Source organism: Centruroides vittatus, unplaced genomic scaffold, assembly GCF_030686945.1.
Source record: "Centruroides vittatus isolate TY-2023 unplaced genomic scaffold, ASM3068694v2 contig_364, whole genome shotgun sequence".
Classification (NCBI taxonomy): Eukaryota; Metazoa; Arthropoda; class Arachnida; order Scorpiones; family Buthidae; genus Centruroides; species Centruroides vittatus.
In genome coordinates, this window is record NW_027122188.1 from 1,222,535 (window position 1) to 1,244,113 (window position 21,579).

The following is a 21,579-nucleotide window of genomic DNA, read 5'->3' on the forward strand; positions in this document are numbered from 1 at the left end:
ACTTAATTTAGTGATAATAATATGGTCGAAGGATTCTCTATTTAATTTTTATGAAGAAAATACGTTATTTAGGAGGTGCTACATCATATTTAAAGATAAATAAGACAATTAAAACAATTTTGATAATTATAAAAGTTAAAAATATAATAAAATAAATTCCACATCTCACGTTTCCTTACAACGATATTTCTATATAATAAGAAACATTTAAAATTGATTTATATCGACATTTTTCTGAAAATTTGTATTCAATAAATAAAATAAAATTTACATTGTAAATCTTAAAAATTTAATTTAGTAGAGCATAATTTTTCAAAATAATATCAAATCAATACATTTTAATAAAAAATACTTCAAATTGAAAGTGTAAAAATTGATTTACTTTGTTGAAAATTTTTTTTATTCTATAAATCTAAAAGTCGTATATATAAAACTTGCCATTATTAATACTAAATTATGTAAGGATTTTCAATTATTTATAACCGTAGGAAAAATATGTTTACGTCGTTTTAGTGCCGAGACGATTGTTGAATCATGTTAAACCATGTTTGTCATCACCCCGGAAAAAAAAAAAATAATAATAATAATCCAATAGTTAATTCGTGTTGAAAGAGATGATGGAATGAATGCTCTCGTCTTTCTATTTTGTCAGATAATCTCTTGTGAAAATTAGCGAGATAAAGCTCAAAAACCCTTCTCTTTTAATAAAAATATCACCTGTCTAAACGTCGTGATCCCATAGTTAATGACTTGCAGATTAGAGTTACCATTCTAAAGAAGAATATTGTATATTTAATATTTAATGTGGCTAAAATAAAATTTTTCGAAACGAGAATATTTTAATTAAAATATATAAGAAAATTCGACAATAGACAAGCGGTGATACAATTTTGAATTTAGTATCGAAGTATTTTCTTTCGTTCTTTTTCCTCTCTTTTTTTACGAAGTGCATCAACCGTGAATTTGAAGCCAAAAAAAACATCATTTCAGGGAAAAAAATGTCATCGGGAGTTAAAGTTTGTAAAAAGATGAAAGAAACGTGAATATCTAAAAAGTATTCAGTATTGGAATCTCGCGAGATTTCCTTAATGGAAACTAACTAAAGTCAGGATTCAAAAAGTTGGAGAAACACTTCTTTACTTATGTTTATCAAATTAAGTTATTTTCAGTTACTATCGACAATTCTCTTTCTCTTTTTCTCCCCACTGTATACAAAATTCTAAAAAATATACAAGTTAAGAATAGGAGAAAAACGTATAAAGCTCTCTTACAAATATATATAAAATTATATTACAATATTCTATAATTATATAGTTTATAAATTAGTTTTTAACTCGAAAGGTTATCTAAATTTGGTAGCCACTTCTTCATGCTTTAAGAAATTTAACAGGAAAAACAAAAAAAAAAAAAGAATATGAAATTTTGATGGGCAAGTTTTCGTGAAAGCTTTTTACTGTAGTACTTAATGATATCGAAGTAACTTAAAAGTAAACTATTGTAGGACTTATATATAAATTAATTAATAATTCCTTTATTATTTTTATTATTTACGTATCTTCTGCTTATATATTGTAATTTTTAAATCAGTATTTTAACTTAATGCAATGAAAAATACCGAATAATAATCTGTATAACTGATGATACAGTGAATTAATTTTCTTTCTTCATTATATGTAATAACGTTGTAAGATTAAAATTCATTAGTTTTAGAAATATTAACTTAGCCAAAAGATCAAAAAGGATGATACGCTGTCAGCCAATATATTACACTTTCTATATCCTCTGATATATTTGCCTACTTAATCATCATGAGTAAGAATTAATATTTACAGTCGATCAACTTTTCTCATCATCAGGGACCAAGAAAATTAGAAACCAGAAAAATTTTTACTTCCTGCTGCTTGTAATTATTTCTAACGAGTTGAATTTTTTTCTCCCTCTTCGGAATATTGGAAAAGTGTAAGTGAAATGCAAACATTGAATCTTTCGACCATTTTCAATTGTTAGATACACGAAATACTTTCATTTTGGGTGTGACTCTTTTTAAGATGATAACGATTATCTTCTTTTTTTTTTAGGAGGAGATTTTCGCCTTATTGATAATTATAAATTTTTTACTTGACAATCGTCACATTATTGTTTTTATGAACGATTTTCTCATCTCTAAGCTTTAAAAAACATTAGTCAGTGTCTCGGTAGAATAGAAATAAAACGTAGAACGAAACGATTTTAAAAGGAAAATATAGAAGAAGTTTAAAGTAAAAAAAAAATAGAAAATGTAATAATTTTATATAAATTATTCTGTACAATTTTATTTCTTTGGGGTTGGGCCTATATTGACGAATTATGTAAAAGAATTCGATTGGATAATACAAGAAATTTTGAAGAAGAGAGAGAGGAAGAGGAGGAGGAGGAGGAGGAGGAGAAGGAGGAGGAGGAGGAGGCAGGAGGTAATTTTGATAATTATTAGCCTCACAACTCTTATTACATTAATACAAAATTATTGAAAACTTTTGAATACAAAAATATGATCGATTAGAATAATTTTTTATAAATGTTTTTTTTAATGAAAGAAATGTTAGCATTTGCCCTTCCTAGAATTTATTATATCGATCTTTTTGGTTGATGAATTTTTCGAGCTGTATATTGATATGACTTTGAAATTTAATAGCTTTTTAATTAGCTAATTAACTAAGATAAACTAATCATATCAAGTTCATTCGTTAAAGTTTGTTATAGGTTAGCATATAAACAAAGAGTAGACTATGTTCATTCAATACAAAAATGTACATTTAAACCATTACTAGCGGAGTAAATTATATGTAAATGTTCATTTTTAACCGTGAAACATAATCAGAAAAAACGTTACACAAATATATTTAAATGGATCAAAATACTAAGTGAAATTTTGTGTCAACGTAAAATATTATTATTTTTTTTAAATTAGCCAAAATCTATACCTATCTTCGTGAATATATATTAAATATTATAAATATTTAAAATTTAAATGACATTAACAACTCGAAAATTTACTTTATTGTTAAAAAATGTAAATATTTTTACCTATCTCTTCCCTTATTTTTTTAAATATTTAAATACGTTAGGAAACTTTCTAGCAGGTTTTTATAGTATTCTCATAAAGAAACAATCGTTCTCCTCTAAGTCATTCTTTGTGTTTGAGCAATGAATAAATTAATGTCTGAAAAATGCTTCATTATGATTAATTACACATATTAAAATAAGCATAATTTCTTTCTTTATTTAATGAGAAATTAGGGATGAAACTTCGTGTAAAAAATGCATAAGACACTGAAGATATTTAATAAGTTCTTAGTATGATTCAATGATGAAATCCTTTTTATTAATAAAATAATCTAATATAGATAGATAGATATTAACAAATAATACATTTTAATTGTTTTATGTATATATATAATTTAAAAACCGAGTGCATATAGTTTTTAATTTTTCAGTATATTTCAGTTTAATGGAAAATATTTGGAAGTAAATTAAATTTTGGGAAAAATATTTGTCTACAAAGCAAAAATTATTTTTTAAATGTCAAGATGACAATATAAACTTATGTAATAGAAGTAGGAATTAAAAGGAAATAAAGAAATCGTCAAGCAGATAAAACCATAAGAAGCAGATCATCCAAAATGTATTCTTTCCAGAATAAGTCAGTTGTTATTGACAGGGTCAATCCCCATAGACAAACAGAGCTTCTTCAATGTCAAACTTTATCCCATCAATCACACAACAAGACTAGAAACGTTGTTAATTTTGAGCATTTAAAATATTTTTCAATCTTTCTTATTTAAAAAAATAAATAAATAAATAATTGAGGAACGTAATGATTAATTAAGCGCACGATTCTTTCATAATTATATATAATATAATAATCGGCAGTTATTTGTTATCGGATGCAGTTCTGTAATTTCGATTTTCTTGGCCGCTTTTAATGACGACTTATATTTACTCTCTTCACTACCGAAATAATTTGAATCTTCTGCGGAAAATTCTTAAAATTAAAATAATAATTGATAAATTTTAAATTTTAAATTACTCTATCAAGTTTTAAAGTAATCGAGTGTCGCTAATATAACTTTAATGTCGTGTTTTCCTCGGGTTAGCTTCTTGGCATAAGTTGAAGTGTTGACAGGAAAGATTGATATACAGGGGCCGAAACCTAGTATTACTGTACTGTACATAACGACAGGGTTATTAGGTTTACCACACTTTATAAAATAAGAATCTCCGCGTTATAACGTTTAATTTTTTATAGGCGTGTTTAAACAGTTTCGTTGTTTTGTCACTTAGAGTTAGAAAGAATGTAGACGTGAGGATTTCTTCGTATAATGAAAGGAGAGAATATTTGAACTTGGGAATTTCACAAGATGCAAGAGTTGTTTTAGGAAAGATAGGAAGAGAGGAGGGGAAAAAATAAAGTTTAATAATTTCCTCAGTTATCTGTCTGACTTTATGAAAGTTCAGGCTGCGATCAATACGTTCTCAGAATGTCAGCCACTACAACCTTCTCCTTGACGTTCGGCACAATGTTGTTGACACGTGATCGCATCTGTCATTCCGTATCCTAGACAGACCATCAGTACAGAAGACCAGGATAAAATACGATTGCTTGCCGAGAAGAGCCAGTCTCTTCGTCAACATAGTAGGCGCCCTTTCTTCGAGTGTACCGGAAATGCAGGCTGATAGAGAACGTCTCGCAAACAGTATTCGTCTTTCAGAGCTTCCATATCCCCGACCGTACTCTTAAATGTTAATGTCACGTTGGGAAACCCGACGGCATGCATCAAGATTTGTATTTATATAGCATTCATAAAAGCATTTGCATTTGATAAGGTCTTTTAACGGCCGTAGAAAGTTTTAAAGTTCTTCATTAACGTATTTTAAAATAAGTGTATTGCAAAAACTTACAGATTAAGAATATTTCGCTTTTCGAGATAAACGAAAAATTCATTAAATTAATTAACGCTTAATTACAACGATTAATTTAAACAAACAAAACAGAAAACATTAATTACGGCTCATTAATAATTTTAAAACTAAATGAATTTCTTACTGATTAAAGCTTTAAAACCGTAAAGAATGTCAGAATTTTTCTCTTTAAAAACTGCTGAAAGTATATAATTGACATGATTATTTCCATTCAGGAAGAATCAATAATGCATCGACTGCAAATGCTGTAGTTCCAGGCTGAACTCAGCAAATTTTCTCCTCTAAATACCAACCTATATTTTCAAAAACACGTCGGGAATGCGGAGCCAACGAATGATCAAATGGTAAATCAGATGTGTCTCGATATTACAAACATATTTCGTCCAATCTTTCCCGTCATCCTCTATCTAATATCATAGAGTAAAGTCCGAGTCACCACGATAACAACAACCACTCGTCCTCTACCGTCCCTAGCAGTTATCTTTTCTCGGATGCAGTAAGTGTCTTCTTATCCCCGCTCTGCTACCGTATTTCCTTTGCACGGCCCGGGGGAGTTGCTGACTTCAGTAATTCTTCCCCTTACTTCCTTTCTAACATCAACCCAATATATTGCTGTTTGTCGCGTGAGATTGAATCTTTTCTCCGACTTTGTACAAATCCTCAGCACAATTTCCACTAACTTGTGTGTACACATTTACGGTCACCTGTCACTCGGCTAACATTTTCCATTAGCGACTGTGGAAACTGCGAGAGTGGCTGACAAAATCTCTAATTTTAGTGTTAACGGCAACAACGTCTTTGCCACTTTGTGTCATTCTTCCTCTTCCAATCTTCCGACCAGGTCTCCGTCGTCCCCTTTTTCTTCTCCAGATGGACCAACGTCCACCCGCAGATATAACTAACAACTGATAAACGATCGGACGGTCCGAGGATATCAGATTTTTAAACGAGAAAGCCGTTCTACTTGTCGGATCGCGCGAATAATAGCGTAATTAGTGCGGCTTTATTAATCGTAAAAGATTAATGAACGTTACGGCCTCCGACTATGCTCAGAAACCAAGCAAGCGAGGACCCCAGAAAAGCTGGAAGCCAAGTTTTTTTTTCCACATCAAAATCTATTTATATCGAAATGCTTTAGTTGTGTATATCTATTTTTACTTCGAGTTTGATTCTTTCCAAACCACTTTTGCTAAATTTCTACAGTCTACTCCTTAGAGAAATGTTTGAAACTCACCAGAAGTCGCAATTTAAATCGATTTAAACTTTCAATTCTTTGCCACAAACTTGCCAATAAATTACTCGTCCAATTTTTATCTAGATTAAGATATAAATTTTAGGAAATTGATACCGAAAACGGATCATTAGAAGTCATCGCCCACACTCCAATCTACAATTATAATGACTAATGCGCCTGTCATAATATCGTAAGCAGTCTTCCAAGGAACACTCCACAAGTTGTCAAAGTTTGCGTGTTTAATCTCTATAATATGTGATGTCTGTTTCTAGAAGAGCAGCTTGCATTAACATTATCGGGTCAAAAGAGTTCTTGTCTTTAACAATAGGAGATCCTTATTTACCGTCCCTTTATACATTAGAAAACATCGACTCGACCCTTTTTTTTCCTTTAATCATTGTATTACTCTTAATGGATTTTAAGTAGAAATGGAGAGATGAAAGATTCCCGATTTCCATTTTCTTCCAAAAGATCATCGAAGCAAAAAATCTTTATTGAAAAAGTAGTAGAATTTCAAATAGATAAAAGTTTGGCTAAGCTGATTTTAATATTAAATTTCTATATAATTTCATTAAAACGACGACAAAATACCTTCCAGTCGAATTTTTATTTATCGAAAATAAAAATAAACAGGCGTTAAAAAATATAATTATACAACTGTAAAAATTAATTAAATTTATACACTTAAATAACAAAGTAAATTAAAAGAATTTTTATATTTTATATCGCCTCAATTTTTTTTTCCTCCGTTATTTTTCATTCTCGAGAATTTTCTTCTATTATCCCGAATAAAATTCGCCATGCAAAGGTTATTATTATTATTCTTTGTTACAAAAATGCCTCAATATATATATATATATATATATATATATTAAATCATTTAAAATTATGAAACGTTGCAAAGTTCTAACCAATTTGGCATACTTTTAGACACGATTTAACCTAAACAAAAGGTCGAAACAATAATATAACAATTGATAGAATTAAAAATTTTAAAAATTTATATTATATTTTAATTTTTAAAAATTGTTAATCATTAGACAATTTGTGAAAAAAGTAGTCAATTTTTAAAATATGTTTTCCTATCAAATTACATTTATTAAATAACGAAGAGAAGTTTATTAGAAAATATCAAATTTCGAAAAGAAAATAAACGAGAAGAACAAAAGGCTAAAAGATGGAAGATGCGATTAGAGCTTTCTGGAGAGAAGGATGAGGTTTTAAGGAAGTTTCAACCTTGTTGCAAGCTGAAAGTATCAAGAACAACACTTTCCAGATTAGCGATCGGTTATTCCTGTCATTTTTCCTTTAAAAATAAAACAATTTTATATATTTTTACGTCTGGATAAATACTATTTTTATATATTTTAATCCCTCGTAGATTCGTTTTCTAGCACCAATCGAAAAGTTTTAAATAGCGCTTACACCATCGACATTATTGATTTTTCTTAAATATAAATCGATTCAAATTAATAAAAAAAAGGAGAAAATATGTCAATAAATCAGATTTTTTTAAATACTAATTATTTATTTAAGGACTATTGTAGTATTTTAACTATACGACATTGAAAATTGAAGCTTATGCACTAGTTCCAATATTGTTGTGTTTCCCTAATACCACGTTATTAATCACATATAAGTACTTAATATCCAAACTAGAAATTATTATTACGTAATATAAATCGAATTCGAAGGTATCTGGCGATTTCGTGCCTATTTACAATATTAAAAATTAATATTAAATGAGAATTAAAGGAATAACGTAGTGTTTATACAGAAAAGCGCAATTATCTCGATGATATTTTGTCGCCTTATCTGCTAATAAACAAAAAGTTTCGAATGTTACACATTCTTGATGGATTCATCCGGGGGTGCTATAAGTATGAAAATGCACATCTTCCCACGTGCGTGACATTAGCACATGGTTGCTATGGTTACAGACCAGAGAAGTGAGCGGAAGCATTAGTGTCGTTCCATCATCTATAATCACCCTGACCTAATTGCTGAAGTTCCGAAGACGTGACCACACTAATAACAATATTTCTTTTGAATATCCCATTTCATCAATAGACTGAAATATTTATGTTTTGCTGTTCATTGTCCAGGCTTAATACGCATAAGTCCTTTAATTTTTAGATTGTTCGATGGTTATTAAATAATTATAACCGGACGAGAAAGGAGAATTTATCAACCTGATCCTTATTATTAGATTACGTTCTGTGTTAAAGGACGTACTCCGAAGAATTATCATGCACTCCTCCACCATAACATACGGGTTATTTAATTTGCATATAACTCTTCCTACTAAGACCTTATCCTACGTTTATTTACTTGTATCTTAAGAATTTATTCGTCGAAAATACTCCTAACGTAGCAAATTATTACAAAAATTCCTTAAGTATTATAAATTGGAATCGTATAAATTACTCGATTGCTTTAAAAGTACGTTACTTTCTGGGCTATGCCAATTAATATTTAATCCTTTTTTCTTACTAGGAAAAAAATGAATTTAAAAAATAAATAAATACTCATAGAAAGTAATAAAACTTAATTTGAATTTTTATTGCTTTTAAAATAATTTTTTCTAGCGAATTTTTTAAGTATATGAACTATTTTATCTTTTGAATTACAAAGAATTCAAAGATAATATATAGAAACAAAATATATAAATTCTTAAAAAGATTCTTTGATGGATTATCAAGGTTGAAAGTTTTTTGGGAGAAATCGTTTGTTACAAACTATGTTACGAAGAATTCTTTTTATCGGGGGACATTTTAAACTAAAGTTTATAGTTTAAGCACGGGTAACTCGTAGTCGCCAGAGTCTTCGATATCTTTCTAATAAACGAATAAATTTAAAAAATGGCAGAATTTATGACTAACTTTACGATACTCGGTTGTGCATATCCCAGAGTGACATTCTACAACTTGTCAAACCCTTGTTAAAGCGATTACTTCACTTCATAACATAAATCACTTCTTTGCATCTGCTACCAACGACTCTAACTCAAACTAAAAACTGCATTTAAGATAAGACAAATGGAATCATTTTTGTTTTTTTGCCTAATAAAAAAACCCCCACGTATTAGTTCTTAACGTTGAGAATTCCTTAATATTTTTTCCCCTAGAAATCTTATTTATTTTTTAATAAAAAAAAATAGAAATCGTTAAAGCACATATTTTGCTATCTACATTTTCTCTTAAATATTGTAAAATCTATAAATTTATCGTATTTGAGAAATTATAAATATGTCTTCTCTCCCTCGATTAAAAATAGAATTTTCGAGTTTTCTGGTAATGAAGATTACATAACGCTAGTAAAGATAACATTTGCTCGGATGTAGTATGCCTTTTACAAGGTATGCATTCCAGAAAAGAAAGTAAATATGAGAATCCGGTGATGTCACTAACCTAGAAGAGGGTAGTGTTGACCACACCCTGTCATTACCTCGTCTTTTAGCGTTCTTGGGACTTCATTACTGTAACTTCAAGTATTTTATTGATCAGTACTCCAATCGAAAAAAGAATGTTGAATTTACGCTAGAAAAGAAGACCTATTTCTCCTAATGAGGTAAGAAGACTGTTCTAAAGATTTATCCTAGTTAGTGACTATATAAAAAGATTTACCGTGCATAGATCTATCTGTTTTCGAGATAAGTAGATCGTTTGTTTTCTCTGGAAATGATTTTATTATTAAAAATTATTGCCATTTATTTAATTAGATATAAACATTGTAAACGAATAGAGATTTTCTTCTCGTTCGACGTACCGAATGAGAGAAATGCATAAGTAGAAGGAGTTTAATAATTAGTCACTTGGCTATAAGATCGATAATTTTTTTCCCCTGCTTTATTGCCATCTTAAAGTTCGAGGAATATCTCGGGTTTACACTCACTTTAACGCTAGTGTTATGGTTAATAAAGCGGAAAAAACTGTGTTTTTGAATTTATATTCCGCGAGGAGGATAAATTAGCACGATTCGAAATTAATCATAACTTTTTCATTCGATTGTCTATTTTCCCTCTTACAATTTAGTAGTAATCGTTTATTTATTTGCATAATTTTTCATACAGATCGCTCAATCATCCCGCTTAAAATCTGCATAAACGAAACGGTTAAAACCTTTTTTGTTTTTTCTAAATACTTTTTTACTATTCTTTCGGTGAATTTCCTTTCCCCAAACTATCCTTTTGTATTGATAATGCTGCGAATGGATGCAGATGGAGAATGAATAATTTTTCACACAACACCATTACATCTTATAGATTAGAATTTAAATTGCTATTTACAAATCATAAAAATTAACGAGATAATTACTCGTAGAAAAAAAATAACATGCAAATCATAATAAACTCGGAAGAAAATCGTCTTATACACGATTAATTGGTTTAAAATTCATCTTGTAAATTAAATACTTTATGTAGTTTGTCACGAACTGGAGCAGCTGACTCAGATGCTACTTTCTACATCAGACTTTTGCGTGATAGCTTAACAGAACTATTACAGAAACATAGAAGGGTACAAAGACACAAAGCAATTAGTAGAGTGAATTCAAACGAAGTCGAGGAGAATATAAATTCATCCGGCATCATCGATTCGTATAATTACATTAAAAGAACGACATTTAAATCAATTTAAACCTAAAAAATAAAAGTAAATGTAAATATTATAATTAATGTTTGCTTTAAGATGGCGAGAAATGTACACGTTTCCCTAAAATTGCATATATATATATATATATATATATATATATATGTGTGTGTGTGTGTGTGTGTGTTTTAATACAATAGCATAATTTAAGGCCTAGTTAAGGCATAAGCAGCGGTATTAAAACATGTGTCGTAATTTCGAGAGGAAGAAAATTATTTTTAAATTCATAAACTCTTTTTTAATTTACTTTTTAGAAAATTTTTAAACATTAAAAACTATCGTAATTAAGAATGAAAATAAAATTTGTATAGCGATTAACAAAACTCTCGGCAAACTATTTTCTTTTTATAGTTATATCTTATGTTCGAAAGATTTTGTTCATTAGTATTTAAAGACTTTTTTATGTTATAAATGTAAATAACCATTAAAGATGACAGACTAGAAATTAATATTGAGTTTTACGACGTACAGCCAATGCATCGCTCCTTTTGTAACGTCGCTTCCTACTAAACCAAATGCTAATTGACTTTGTCGATTAAAATCTTACTAAAATCATCACCCGATATTTATATTTATATATTAAAACGATATTAAATTATACATTTTTTAATATATATTGCATAATGAGATAACGCATTATTATTATGTTGGGTTAAGTTAGATATACTCGGTTAACACCGGTGGCTAAGTACTATGCCGGACCAAAGTCAAGGCATAGTAACCAAAACAGAAATTAAAGAAGTGTATCAGTGTGTGTGTCTGTATTCAGGAATTTTCTCACAGTATGACATGTATTCAATATAGTGGCCTTCTGTAGAGTGATGTATGTGTTTCTATTCAATTCTAATGTGCCCAGGCTTTTGTGTAGTGTGTGTGGTATGACACCTGTAGAGGAGAGAACAACAGGTACAATAAGCACCCTATCCATCCTCCACAGATGCCTTATTTCCTGGGCGAGTTCTGTGTACTTGCTAATTTTTTCAGTGCATGCGTTTTGTATATTGTGAGTGTTTGGAATGGATATGTCTATAATGTATGTGATTTTATTGTGTTTGTCAATGAGTGTGATGTCTGGTCTGTTGTGGTAAATTGTTTTATCTGTGATTATGGCTCTGTCGTAGTACATTTTGTGCGTGTTGTTTTCCAATACTGTCTGTGGAATGTATTTGTAGTATGGTTCGTGGATGTCTGCTAATTTGTGTTTCTTTGCAAGCTCTTGGTGTATTATATTTGCTACTTGGTTATGTCTGTGTAAATAATCTGTCTGTGCCAAGAGCTTGCAACCAGAGGTGATGTGTTGTATAGTTTCTGGCATGATGTGACATTTTCTGCATGTGTCATTTGTGAGTGTTGCATCTTTGAGTATGTGTTTTCTGTAGTTTTTAGTATTTATGACCTGATCCTGTATGGCAATCATGAATCCTTCCGTCTCCCCAAAGAGGCATCCCCGAGCTAACCAGCTGTTTGACGCAGTTTTGTCAACAAAATCCTGGGCCAGATCGTAAGGATGCCTGCCATGGAGTGTCTTTCGAGCCCACGATTGCTTAATGGTGTCTATGCTTTTTATATGTTGTGTTGTGTCCATATGATGTGAGTGTAAGTTTAATGGTGTGTTATTCGAGTCTGCTAGAGTTACTGCTTTATGTAATTGTGATGTTTCTTGTTTTTTGTAGAAAAACTCTCGCAGTGACTGTATTTGTTTGTAGTGAAGGTTAACTATGTCAATCAGGCCACGTCCGCCATCTTTACGTGGAAGGGTTAATCTTTCTGTGGCGGATTTAGGATGATGTTGTTTATGCTTAGTAAGTGTTGTTCTTGTTTTCCTTTGGAGTTGCTCAAGATCAGTGTGAGTCCAATGTATAACTCCAAAAGAATATGTGAGTACTGGGATGACATATGTGTTTATTGCTTTAACTGTGTGTTTTGCATTTAATTGTGTTCTGATAATAGCATTTAACCTACTTTGGTATTCTTTAATTAATCTTTGCTTTATATGTGTATGTTCTGTTAGTTTGGCCTGTTGGAATCCTAAATACTTGTAGAACTCGCCCACTTCCATGGATTCAATAATGTCTCCATTTCCAAGTGCAAAATCTTCTTTCTTCAGGATTCCTTTTTCTATGTGAAGTGTTTTGCATTTATCTAGGCCAAATTTCATTTGTATGTCCTTGGTGTATGAATGTGTGATTTGTAGGAGTTGATGAAGTTGTTTTTGTGTGGATGCATAAAGTTTTATGTCATCCATGTACATGAGATGTGACAGTGTAAACTGTGTTGTTTTTTCGTGTCTGATATTGTAACCATATTGCGTGTTGTTTAACATGTTGGATAATGGGTTCAGGGCTAAGCAGAACCAGAGAGGACTCAAGGAATCTCCTTGAAAAATTCCTCGCCTAATAAGAATTTGGTTTGTTTGTATGGAAGTGTTACTAACCCTGAGATGTAGTGTTGTTCTCCAGTGCTGCATAGTGTTTTGAAAGAATGCAATGAGTGATGGATGTATTTTGTACATGTGTAGAATATGTAGCAGCCAACTGTGTGGAACACTGTCGAATGCTTTTCTGTAGTCTATATATGCCATGTGTATGTTTCTGTGTTGTCTGTGTGCTTGCCGTAGAATGACTGAATCTATGAGTAACTGTTCTTTGCATCCCCTGTGGTTTCTACGACAACCTTTTTGCTGTTCTGTTAGAATGTTGTGTTCTTCAACGTGTTTGTATATTTTGTTTGCGATACAGGATGTCAATAATTTGTAGAGTGTTGGAAGACATGTAATTGGTCTGTATTGTGTGGGGTCTGTGGTATTGTTGTTTTTAGGTTTCATGTAGGTGATGCCCTGGGTAAGAAAATTTGGCATGTCTTGTGGATTGATGATGATGTGTGTTAGATGTTTAGCTAGTTCCTGGTGCAGTGATGTAAACTTTTTGTACCAGAAATTGTGGATGTTGTCTACACCAGGTGTCTTCCAGTTGTGTGTTCTGTTAACAGTGTATTGGAAATCATTATTATTATTATTATTATTATTATTATTATTTATATAACAAAACACGAGATTCGTTATATAATTTTGATTTTGTGGATGACAGATGAAAGTGCACGTGGACAGATTGATAAAGCACTACCATCTCGATTGTCATTTTTTTAAATTTAATCTTTCTTAGATATAATATATAAAGGTAAAACTGTATACGACCGAAGCAACCCTTGGCTTTTATAATTTTATAGTATAAAAGAATACAATAATAAAATTTTTATACTGTAAAATTGCTTATAAATCTAAAGATTCGTATTAAAGGGGAAGAAAGAATTATCTTATTATAATTCATATAATTCGCCTATCAGATTAAATTGCGTTTTAATATGCAAAACATAATAAGCAAAACGAATTAACAGGAGTAAATACATTTTTTGTTGCATGTAATATATTTTTAATTAACTATCTTACACGGTATTTAAGTTATAAATGACTTAAATGAATATAAGGGGAACTTTCTGATTATAAATTGATCATTTCTATTGTAAATCTTTGTTTTTGAGACGATTATTTAAGCTCAGAGCTCACTTATGTTAAGGCTGTATATATTTTAACATAGACATTTAAAGTTAATATATTATTTGAAAATTTAAAAAATATATTACATTATATCTTCCTTCTTTACATTAAAAAGTTTTTTATTTTTTTAAAGAATAATCATATTTAGCAAGTTTTGAATTATTCGACATAACTTTTCTACGTGTTCTTATTTGCAATTTAAAGCTAAGGCAAGAGAAAAAAAATCATTCTTAGAAACTGAACTCAGTCAAAAGAATTATTTTATAGAGGATTTTAAATAAAATACTCTTACGTGGATATAAGCAAAGTACCTTTTATAGCTGCTATCTCTACCATTTCTAGCGGAAAAAAATAGAAAAAAATATACAAATCTCTTTTTATTTTAAAGAAAAATTACATATATATATTTTCCTCCTAAAAAAAGACTTATAAAATTTATAAACGTTAACTTGTCTTACGCGTTTTTTCATGTATTTAAGCTATTTATCGACGTATAATTATATAGTAATTAATTAAAAAAGCGCCATGAGACTAAAACTTAGCGAAGGATAAATTCGAAAAAATAAGGTTATTAATTAATATAATTGTGCGGTAAAATATATTTTGACTTCCAGAATTTAAATACAGGAAGGTCGATCGTGCTTTATATTTTGTTACAAAGCGAATTAATTCAGTCAATAGACTAGTATCGAGGGGGAAAAATTCGTAATTATTTAATTTCATAAATTAGAAAGACGAATAGACGTACGAATAAATGTCTATCTAAATGCCAATTAATTCATGCGATATAATTAATATATAGCTGCACAGATATACAATATCGGATTGTCTTCCTGTAAAAATATAGGACTATCCTTCCCCTTCGGTGAGACAAAATATACAGAATTCCGAGTTATTGCATAGCTGAAATACCAAAATCCTCCTCTATTTTCATGCTCGGTCTTTCGTTAGCCGTACACTTTTTTTCTTGATATTCTTACAGAATAAAGATGCGAAAGATATTTATATTTATTTATTTTTAACACTTAAAACACAAAGAAAATAATCGAAAATGTTTAAAATGCAAATATAATCGAATTAAAGTAGGCAGTAAATATTTATATTAACATTTCAATTATCGATAATTACATCTTTATTTACTTAACAGTTGGTAAATTTAGAACAGGAAGGCTCGAAACGTCGCCATTCATTAATACGAGGAAATGCACGTGTAGTACTATAGGAACATACGGAGATTTATGTGTTCTCGCTGTATAATATTTGTATATTATAAGAGAAATTAGAGAATTTTTTTTTTCTAATATCTGATAGAGTTATACGCTGGCGAGGTTGTCGGATCTTTACTCGAACCTAATCCAAGTGCGGTTAGGAATTTGATGTCGAGATACTTTCTCTGAATTATAAGTTGAAATTCTAGCAGCACAACTTTTGAAATGCGTTAGATACAGTTTCCAATTCGTTTTTTAATCAAATAGATCGAATTTTCAGAGCTTCTTTCTACTTCCATTGAAATATTTTAATTAAAAAGATTTCGGATATTCCAGTTAAAAAACGTGAATGGGATTTCTCCTCTTTTTATAAATTTTCCTTAAATTTAAACAAAAAAGACAATGCCATAAAAATTTTTTAAAAAATTATCACTTCTTATCAGTAAGGATGAATTTAAAAAAATTTATAAATAATAATAATAATTCTGGATTGATTTATTATATATTAATTTAATGAAAATTCAAAATCTTCATTTCATAAATAAGCTGGAGGCACATGTCAGTGTATGGTCCAGTCATTTAAGTTTGCTTGGAATGCCTCGGGCGCTACGCGTCATCATCTACGAAATTCTGTATACATCCTTCGAAAGCCTATTTTCTGAGATTTTGCAACACCAGCTTCCTTTTTTCTATAATAACAACAGAATTACGCGCCGAAATTCGAGTTACTCTTAAGAAGAAAAGGGAAAAAATATATATATGTGATAAAAAGGAGACTGCTTTATCATCTCTATCCGATTTGCCATTTTTTTTAAACAATTGGAAACACAAAAATGTGATTGAGAAAAGTGGAAAATTTTGAAATTCACTTCTATAATAAAATAGAGATTTAAAATTTTATTCGGTAGGGTGATTATTACCGAATCGTTATGTCAGGTTAAACATTTCTGCTCTGCTAGTGACTAATTGAATGATATAAAAAAAATTTAATGATTGGTAAATGTACGTTTGACATTAAAAAAGATACCGAATTGCTTAATCAATGTTGATGTGTCTAACAAAAGTTAAGTTGGGAACAGATTGACAACCTGAATCAATTTTCACGCGCCTAATTTGATGGGATTACTTTTACTGGGGTTAATTTCTGCTTAATGTATAGCAACGATTTCGATTTAATATATAAAGTTATATAAAACACGAGGCGTACTTTCGCTTAACTGTTGTAAAAGGAAGCTAAACTAATGCTTCAAATTTCCTGCAGACCCCATCATATCCGGCTTGCAGCAGCAGATTAGTTGGCGGACAAACAACCGTATTGAAAAGGCTTCTGACGTGAATTTTCCAGATAGATCCGTATCTACTCATAACGAAAACTTTGTGGTGTATTTAATCCGATGAAAGCAAACGAAAAGATCGCTGCAGATCGATGAAAATTACCATATAGATGCAGAAATGTCGAATGAGACTACGTCTGCTCTTTTTATTTTTGTCCGAAAATGTTTCTTTTTGATTTATACAAACGGCCCTTTAACTCTAAGTACAAAGCACACGGATCGAAGGTGGAACAATGGAGGAAACGATATATATCTAAATAAGACTTTCGACAACTTCGATCCTTACGTTTTGTTTGGATTCCGATATTAAGAACTATTTCCACTTTATGAAATTTAATAACTCGGATGTTAAAGTATCGTCTCGGCTCAAGAATGTTATCTTTAAATATACAAATGCATAGATATGCGAAGTAATATATTTTCGGTCGAGTAGTGTCCTTCAGCAAAATTACTTTTAATGATTTCTTTAAAACTTTGTTGGTTAAGATTTCCCCGAGCTGTTTTCCATCACAAGGTAATTCGTTTTGTATTTTATTGAAACAAAATGGAAAAATTAAATTTTCTGAGTAGATTGGACAGATATATCTTTAAGGTTTGCAGATAAATTATATAAAACAAAACCCGAAATGAATTAATTAGCAGATTGGATTTTGAATGTTTTCCTTATAAATTTTCATATAATTATTTAAAACGAAGACAGAAGGTTTAGTTCGGTCGGAAATTATAATCTTAACGCGATAGTTATCGCCCTCCGCCTTTTAAAGTCTACAGGAATATTAATTAAAGTAAAAATGAATTTATCCTCGAGTTAAATTAATTTAAGAAGAACGTCCCGTTACGAGTAGAAAAAAGATAATTGATGTATCAATAGAAAATTTGATTACTTACATGGTTTTAGGTGGAGGACTTCCCTCACCTGCCCGTCTGGTAATGATAGACAATAATTTATCGTTCACATCATCCGTCTTTGACGTTCGATTGTTAAGTGAAAAGATCTCCCATATGGGCATCTAATCCTCTACCAGACTGGTGCAGAGACGAACCCAACAGTCTCCTGTTGGTATCACGTTTTAAAAGTGGTACTTCCATATGCTCGGGGGAGGAATTGGGACTGGAAGTCTGCTGTAAGAGAGGAACACCTTGCTCACGATACAGGGGACAAGACAAGACGGCGGATTCCGACATGTCACTGTCTGACAAACTCTCCATCGACGCCAAGTAACGCGGTTCTATCTGAACCCTGACGGTGATAGGACAAGAAGCCAAGTATAATTCCATGTCCATCGACGAGACGGACGACGGTCGAGGTGTGTCGCAGCCATCCGGATCGGTCAGCTGCAAATCTTGCGGAGACGGGACTAAATCCACCACTTCGACTTCCCAAGTTTTCGTATCGGAAGACGAAGGCGAATCTTTGATGGGCAGAGGAAGTTTTGGTCGAACGGCCGGGCCCGGATGTGTCACCTGTTGAGTCGGACACTTTGGTCGCGGGGCGGGAATAACCACGTTATTCTGCACGGGTACACCGGGAACACACAAGTACGGTCCCGTTAGAGCGGGTCCGTTAAGCTTCGATTTATCCAACAACTGAATGTCGTTAGTTAGGGGTTTGTCGTTCTTAATGGGCACCACTTTAGCACCACCGGTCTCCGGACCGTCGCAGTTCATCACACAGACGGCCAGCAAGACAAATCCGCCTAAACCCATGATGACTGGTCCCACGTACGTCAAGTTATGAAGATGATATTGACGAGTTTGGTCCAACACTCGGACAGTCTTGTTGTTCTCGTTCACCGCTTCGGTCGAAAGAGGTTCTGCGTAGAATCCCACAACAGACATCGCCATTCCGGCCGACAACAGGAAGACACCACAACTCAGCGCTTTACAAACGGCCCAGAAACATTGAGGGGTAACCTGATTACGAAATTGTTCCCAACGGCTTATTTTCTCACCTTGTTCTCCTTTTTGGTTCGATTGTTGATGAGACGAAGCACGTGGCCTTCTTCCGGGTGTCACCGGTTGCCCCGGTCCCGATCTTCCTGTATTTTGTTGTCTAAGCTGGCGACCTATAACAGCGGCACTGTTCATATTCGAATTTTGAGTCGGACCCGTCACATGACAGCAGACACAAGCTCAGAGTTTCCTGGGAATTGACAGAACGCGGTCGGCAGTCAGTAGCATCCAGCCCAACCACGCATGCGCCAGATCAGCTCACTCTCCCTTCAGGGTGGTCGGGTGACAGGTGAACTACCTGGAATCTTCTTTTTCCTAATTATTTCTCTCGTCGATACCTCTTATAACACGCGCGTTATCCACATTCAGACGAGGATTATGGCTCGCATCTAACCTATAAATTCCGCTTTATAAAATACACGAGAAAACTGCGATCAGGCGTCGCTGCCGGCGGCATTCTAACTAAGCAGACGAATTTCCTTTTACATGCTTTGCTGCTATGTGTACAGTACGACCGTCAGAAATTAAAGAATTCTACGCCACTTTACCCAGGCTAATATCACACTTAGATCGTTCTAGGCGCAACCTTATAAATAATTTATTTCCTCTTCTTGAATATGCAAATAAACTGGACCACGAATTGCTATTTAATTTTCTAAACAAAAATAACATTAATAAATTAATATTAAAAAAAATTTATTTTTTAAATTAATAATCACGACTTTATACTTTAAGACGTGGCGACGGATAAGTTCGCGTCATTTTTTGATCATTTTAAAGGGCCAAAATACTAGTCTAAAGGGGGTTTTTACGCTTTAAACGTTACGTCTTCATCCAGGTTTGGATGTAAGAAAGAAAAAGAATGGTTACATTTCCATTTAGCGAGTATATTTCGAGAAAATATGCAAATCCGATAAATGCTCTAGTGCACATTTATTAGGCAAATAACAATCGTTTGTCGATTGATTGCTGCCATTTTTATAAAAAGCGGCTCCATATCTGGTTATAAATTTCGTTATTTAAAAGCGTTCTTTAATGCCTTCTCGTAAATTAAAGCACCGAACCTTATTCGCGCCATTAAGTAACTATTTTTAAAATATTTAAATAACGGTGGAAAAATCCATACTTTAAACTTATATATAACAAAGAATCGAACGACAAGTGAGGACGAAGAAAGAAATATTAAAAAAAATATATATATATATATATATATATTCGAAGAATTGGAAATTTTTTTTTGTACGTTAAAAATTAAATTCTGTTGGGCGAATCGGCGAATTTACGAATATTTTTCGATAAATCGTCAAAAAATGTAACTTTATTCCGGAAATGCCGGCTTCGAATCGATAGTAAGAATATTAATTTTCTTGCCGGATCTTGCCGGGAAGCGTGTAATTCGAATATCGAAACAAGTAAATTAACGTTGGTTTAATTAGACGGATAGGAGTTTTACGGCACGGAATCTTTAAAAATTTACGAAAAGGCATTTCCGTAATCGGCTCATCGGGGCCATTTAACATAACATAAAGCCAGCCGTCAACAAGCATGAATGTAACTAAGATGAGTCGATTACGTACGAGCATAACAATAATAGAGTCGAATAATTAACTGTTATCCCGGTCGATGTTGAAAATGCACTCGAAAATCCTGTTTGTAATTAGGCTGGGTGGGGCGATTCTCCGGATCTGGGTGGTCCATTCGGATACTTTGTAGTCAAGAAAATGGGTGGAGTAAAGTCGACTTTCCTTCATACGCTCTCACCTGTCGGTGAAATCTGTTTATCGAATCGCTATCGGTAGAAATATGGAGCATCTAACACCGAAAATCATCGTCATCCACTCGTAAACGTACCGACTTTCTTCGCATTTTTATGAATAAATATTTATGACTTAAATAAATTTCTTCGGATTTTTAAAACTTAGAAAAAAGTAATTCATTTCTACAGACATTAAATATAGTAAGAGCAATGGAGAAATGTAAAAATTCTTGCGGATACGTCATCTGTAGTAAATATCCCGTGACGGAGCTATCGCTCTGCTAGCACACTCGTAAGTTCATGCCAAGGGAAATTCCACTCGGAAATTCTAGAGCAGGTGGAGTGTATCGAAAACATGGTCGACTGAGTGATTTCTACCTGGAAACCAATCTCCAGTATTAAATCAACGAAAACATATAATTTGTTTGGAAATTGCAGCTAAGCCCTCGTGCCAGAAACTAGATCGTTCTCATTTAAATAACTTTACACATAATTTGAAGCATTGTGGGGGTATTTTGACTTCACAAAAGGAATCTTTTTTGCCATATTTTATTAATGTTATAACGTTTAAAATGTTAAAAAAATATTATACATTCGATTTTATCGATAGACTGCGTGCTTTTACTATGTTTGCTTTCCTTTCTCTTTAGTTCGTACCAATTGGATTTATTTTTTATGTATATAAATGAGAAAATTTTTATGTTTCTTTTTATAATGCGAAGAAATAGAATATTATATATAATAAAATATTAGTAAGAGGAAAATGCAAAAATGATTTTACTAAAAAAAAAAAAAAAAAATAATAGCCGAAGTCGTGAAGGAATCGAAATTATCGGTTCACGTTCAATATAAAAATGATTTCACGAAAGAGAATTTTACGAACGTGTAGTAAAAATATTTCTGTCGCATCGGAATTATTATCTAGCAAATATG

At 31.8% G+C, this 21,579-nt stretch overlaps 1 protein-coding gene across 2 annotated transcripts in view; it reads right to left on the minus strand.

Moving 5' to 3' along the window:
• Positions 1-19,117, minus strand: part of LOC136975085 (uncharacterized) — a 46,864-nt gene extending 27,747 nt beyond the window's left edge. For both annotated transcript variants that reach the window (XM_067270085.1, XM_067270086.1), the window contains exon 1: positions 17,826-19,117. In XM_067270085.1, coding sequence (XP_067126186.1) covers positions 17,919-19,025 — 1,107 coding nt within the window. In that variant the 5' untranslated portion in view covers positions 19,026-19,117 and the 3' untranslated portion in view covers positions 17,826-17,918. The remainder of the gene's footprint in view (positions 1-17,825) is intronic.
• Positions 19,118-21,579: the final 2,462 nt, after the last annotated feature.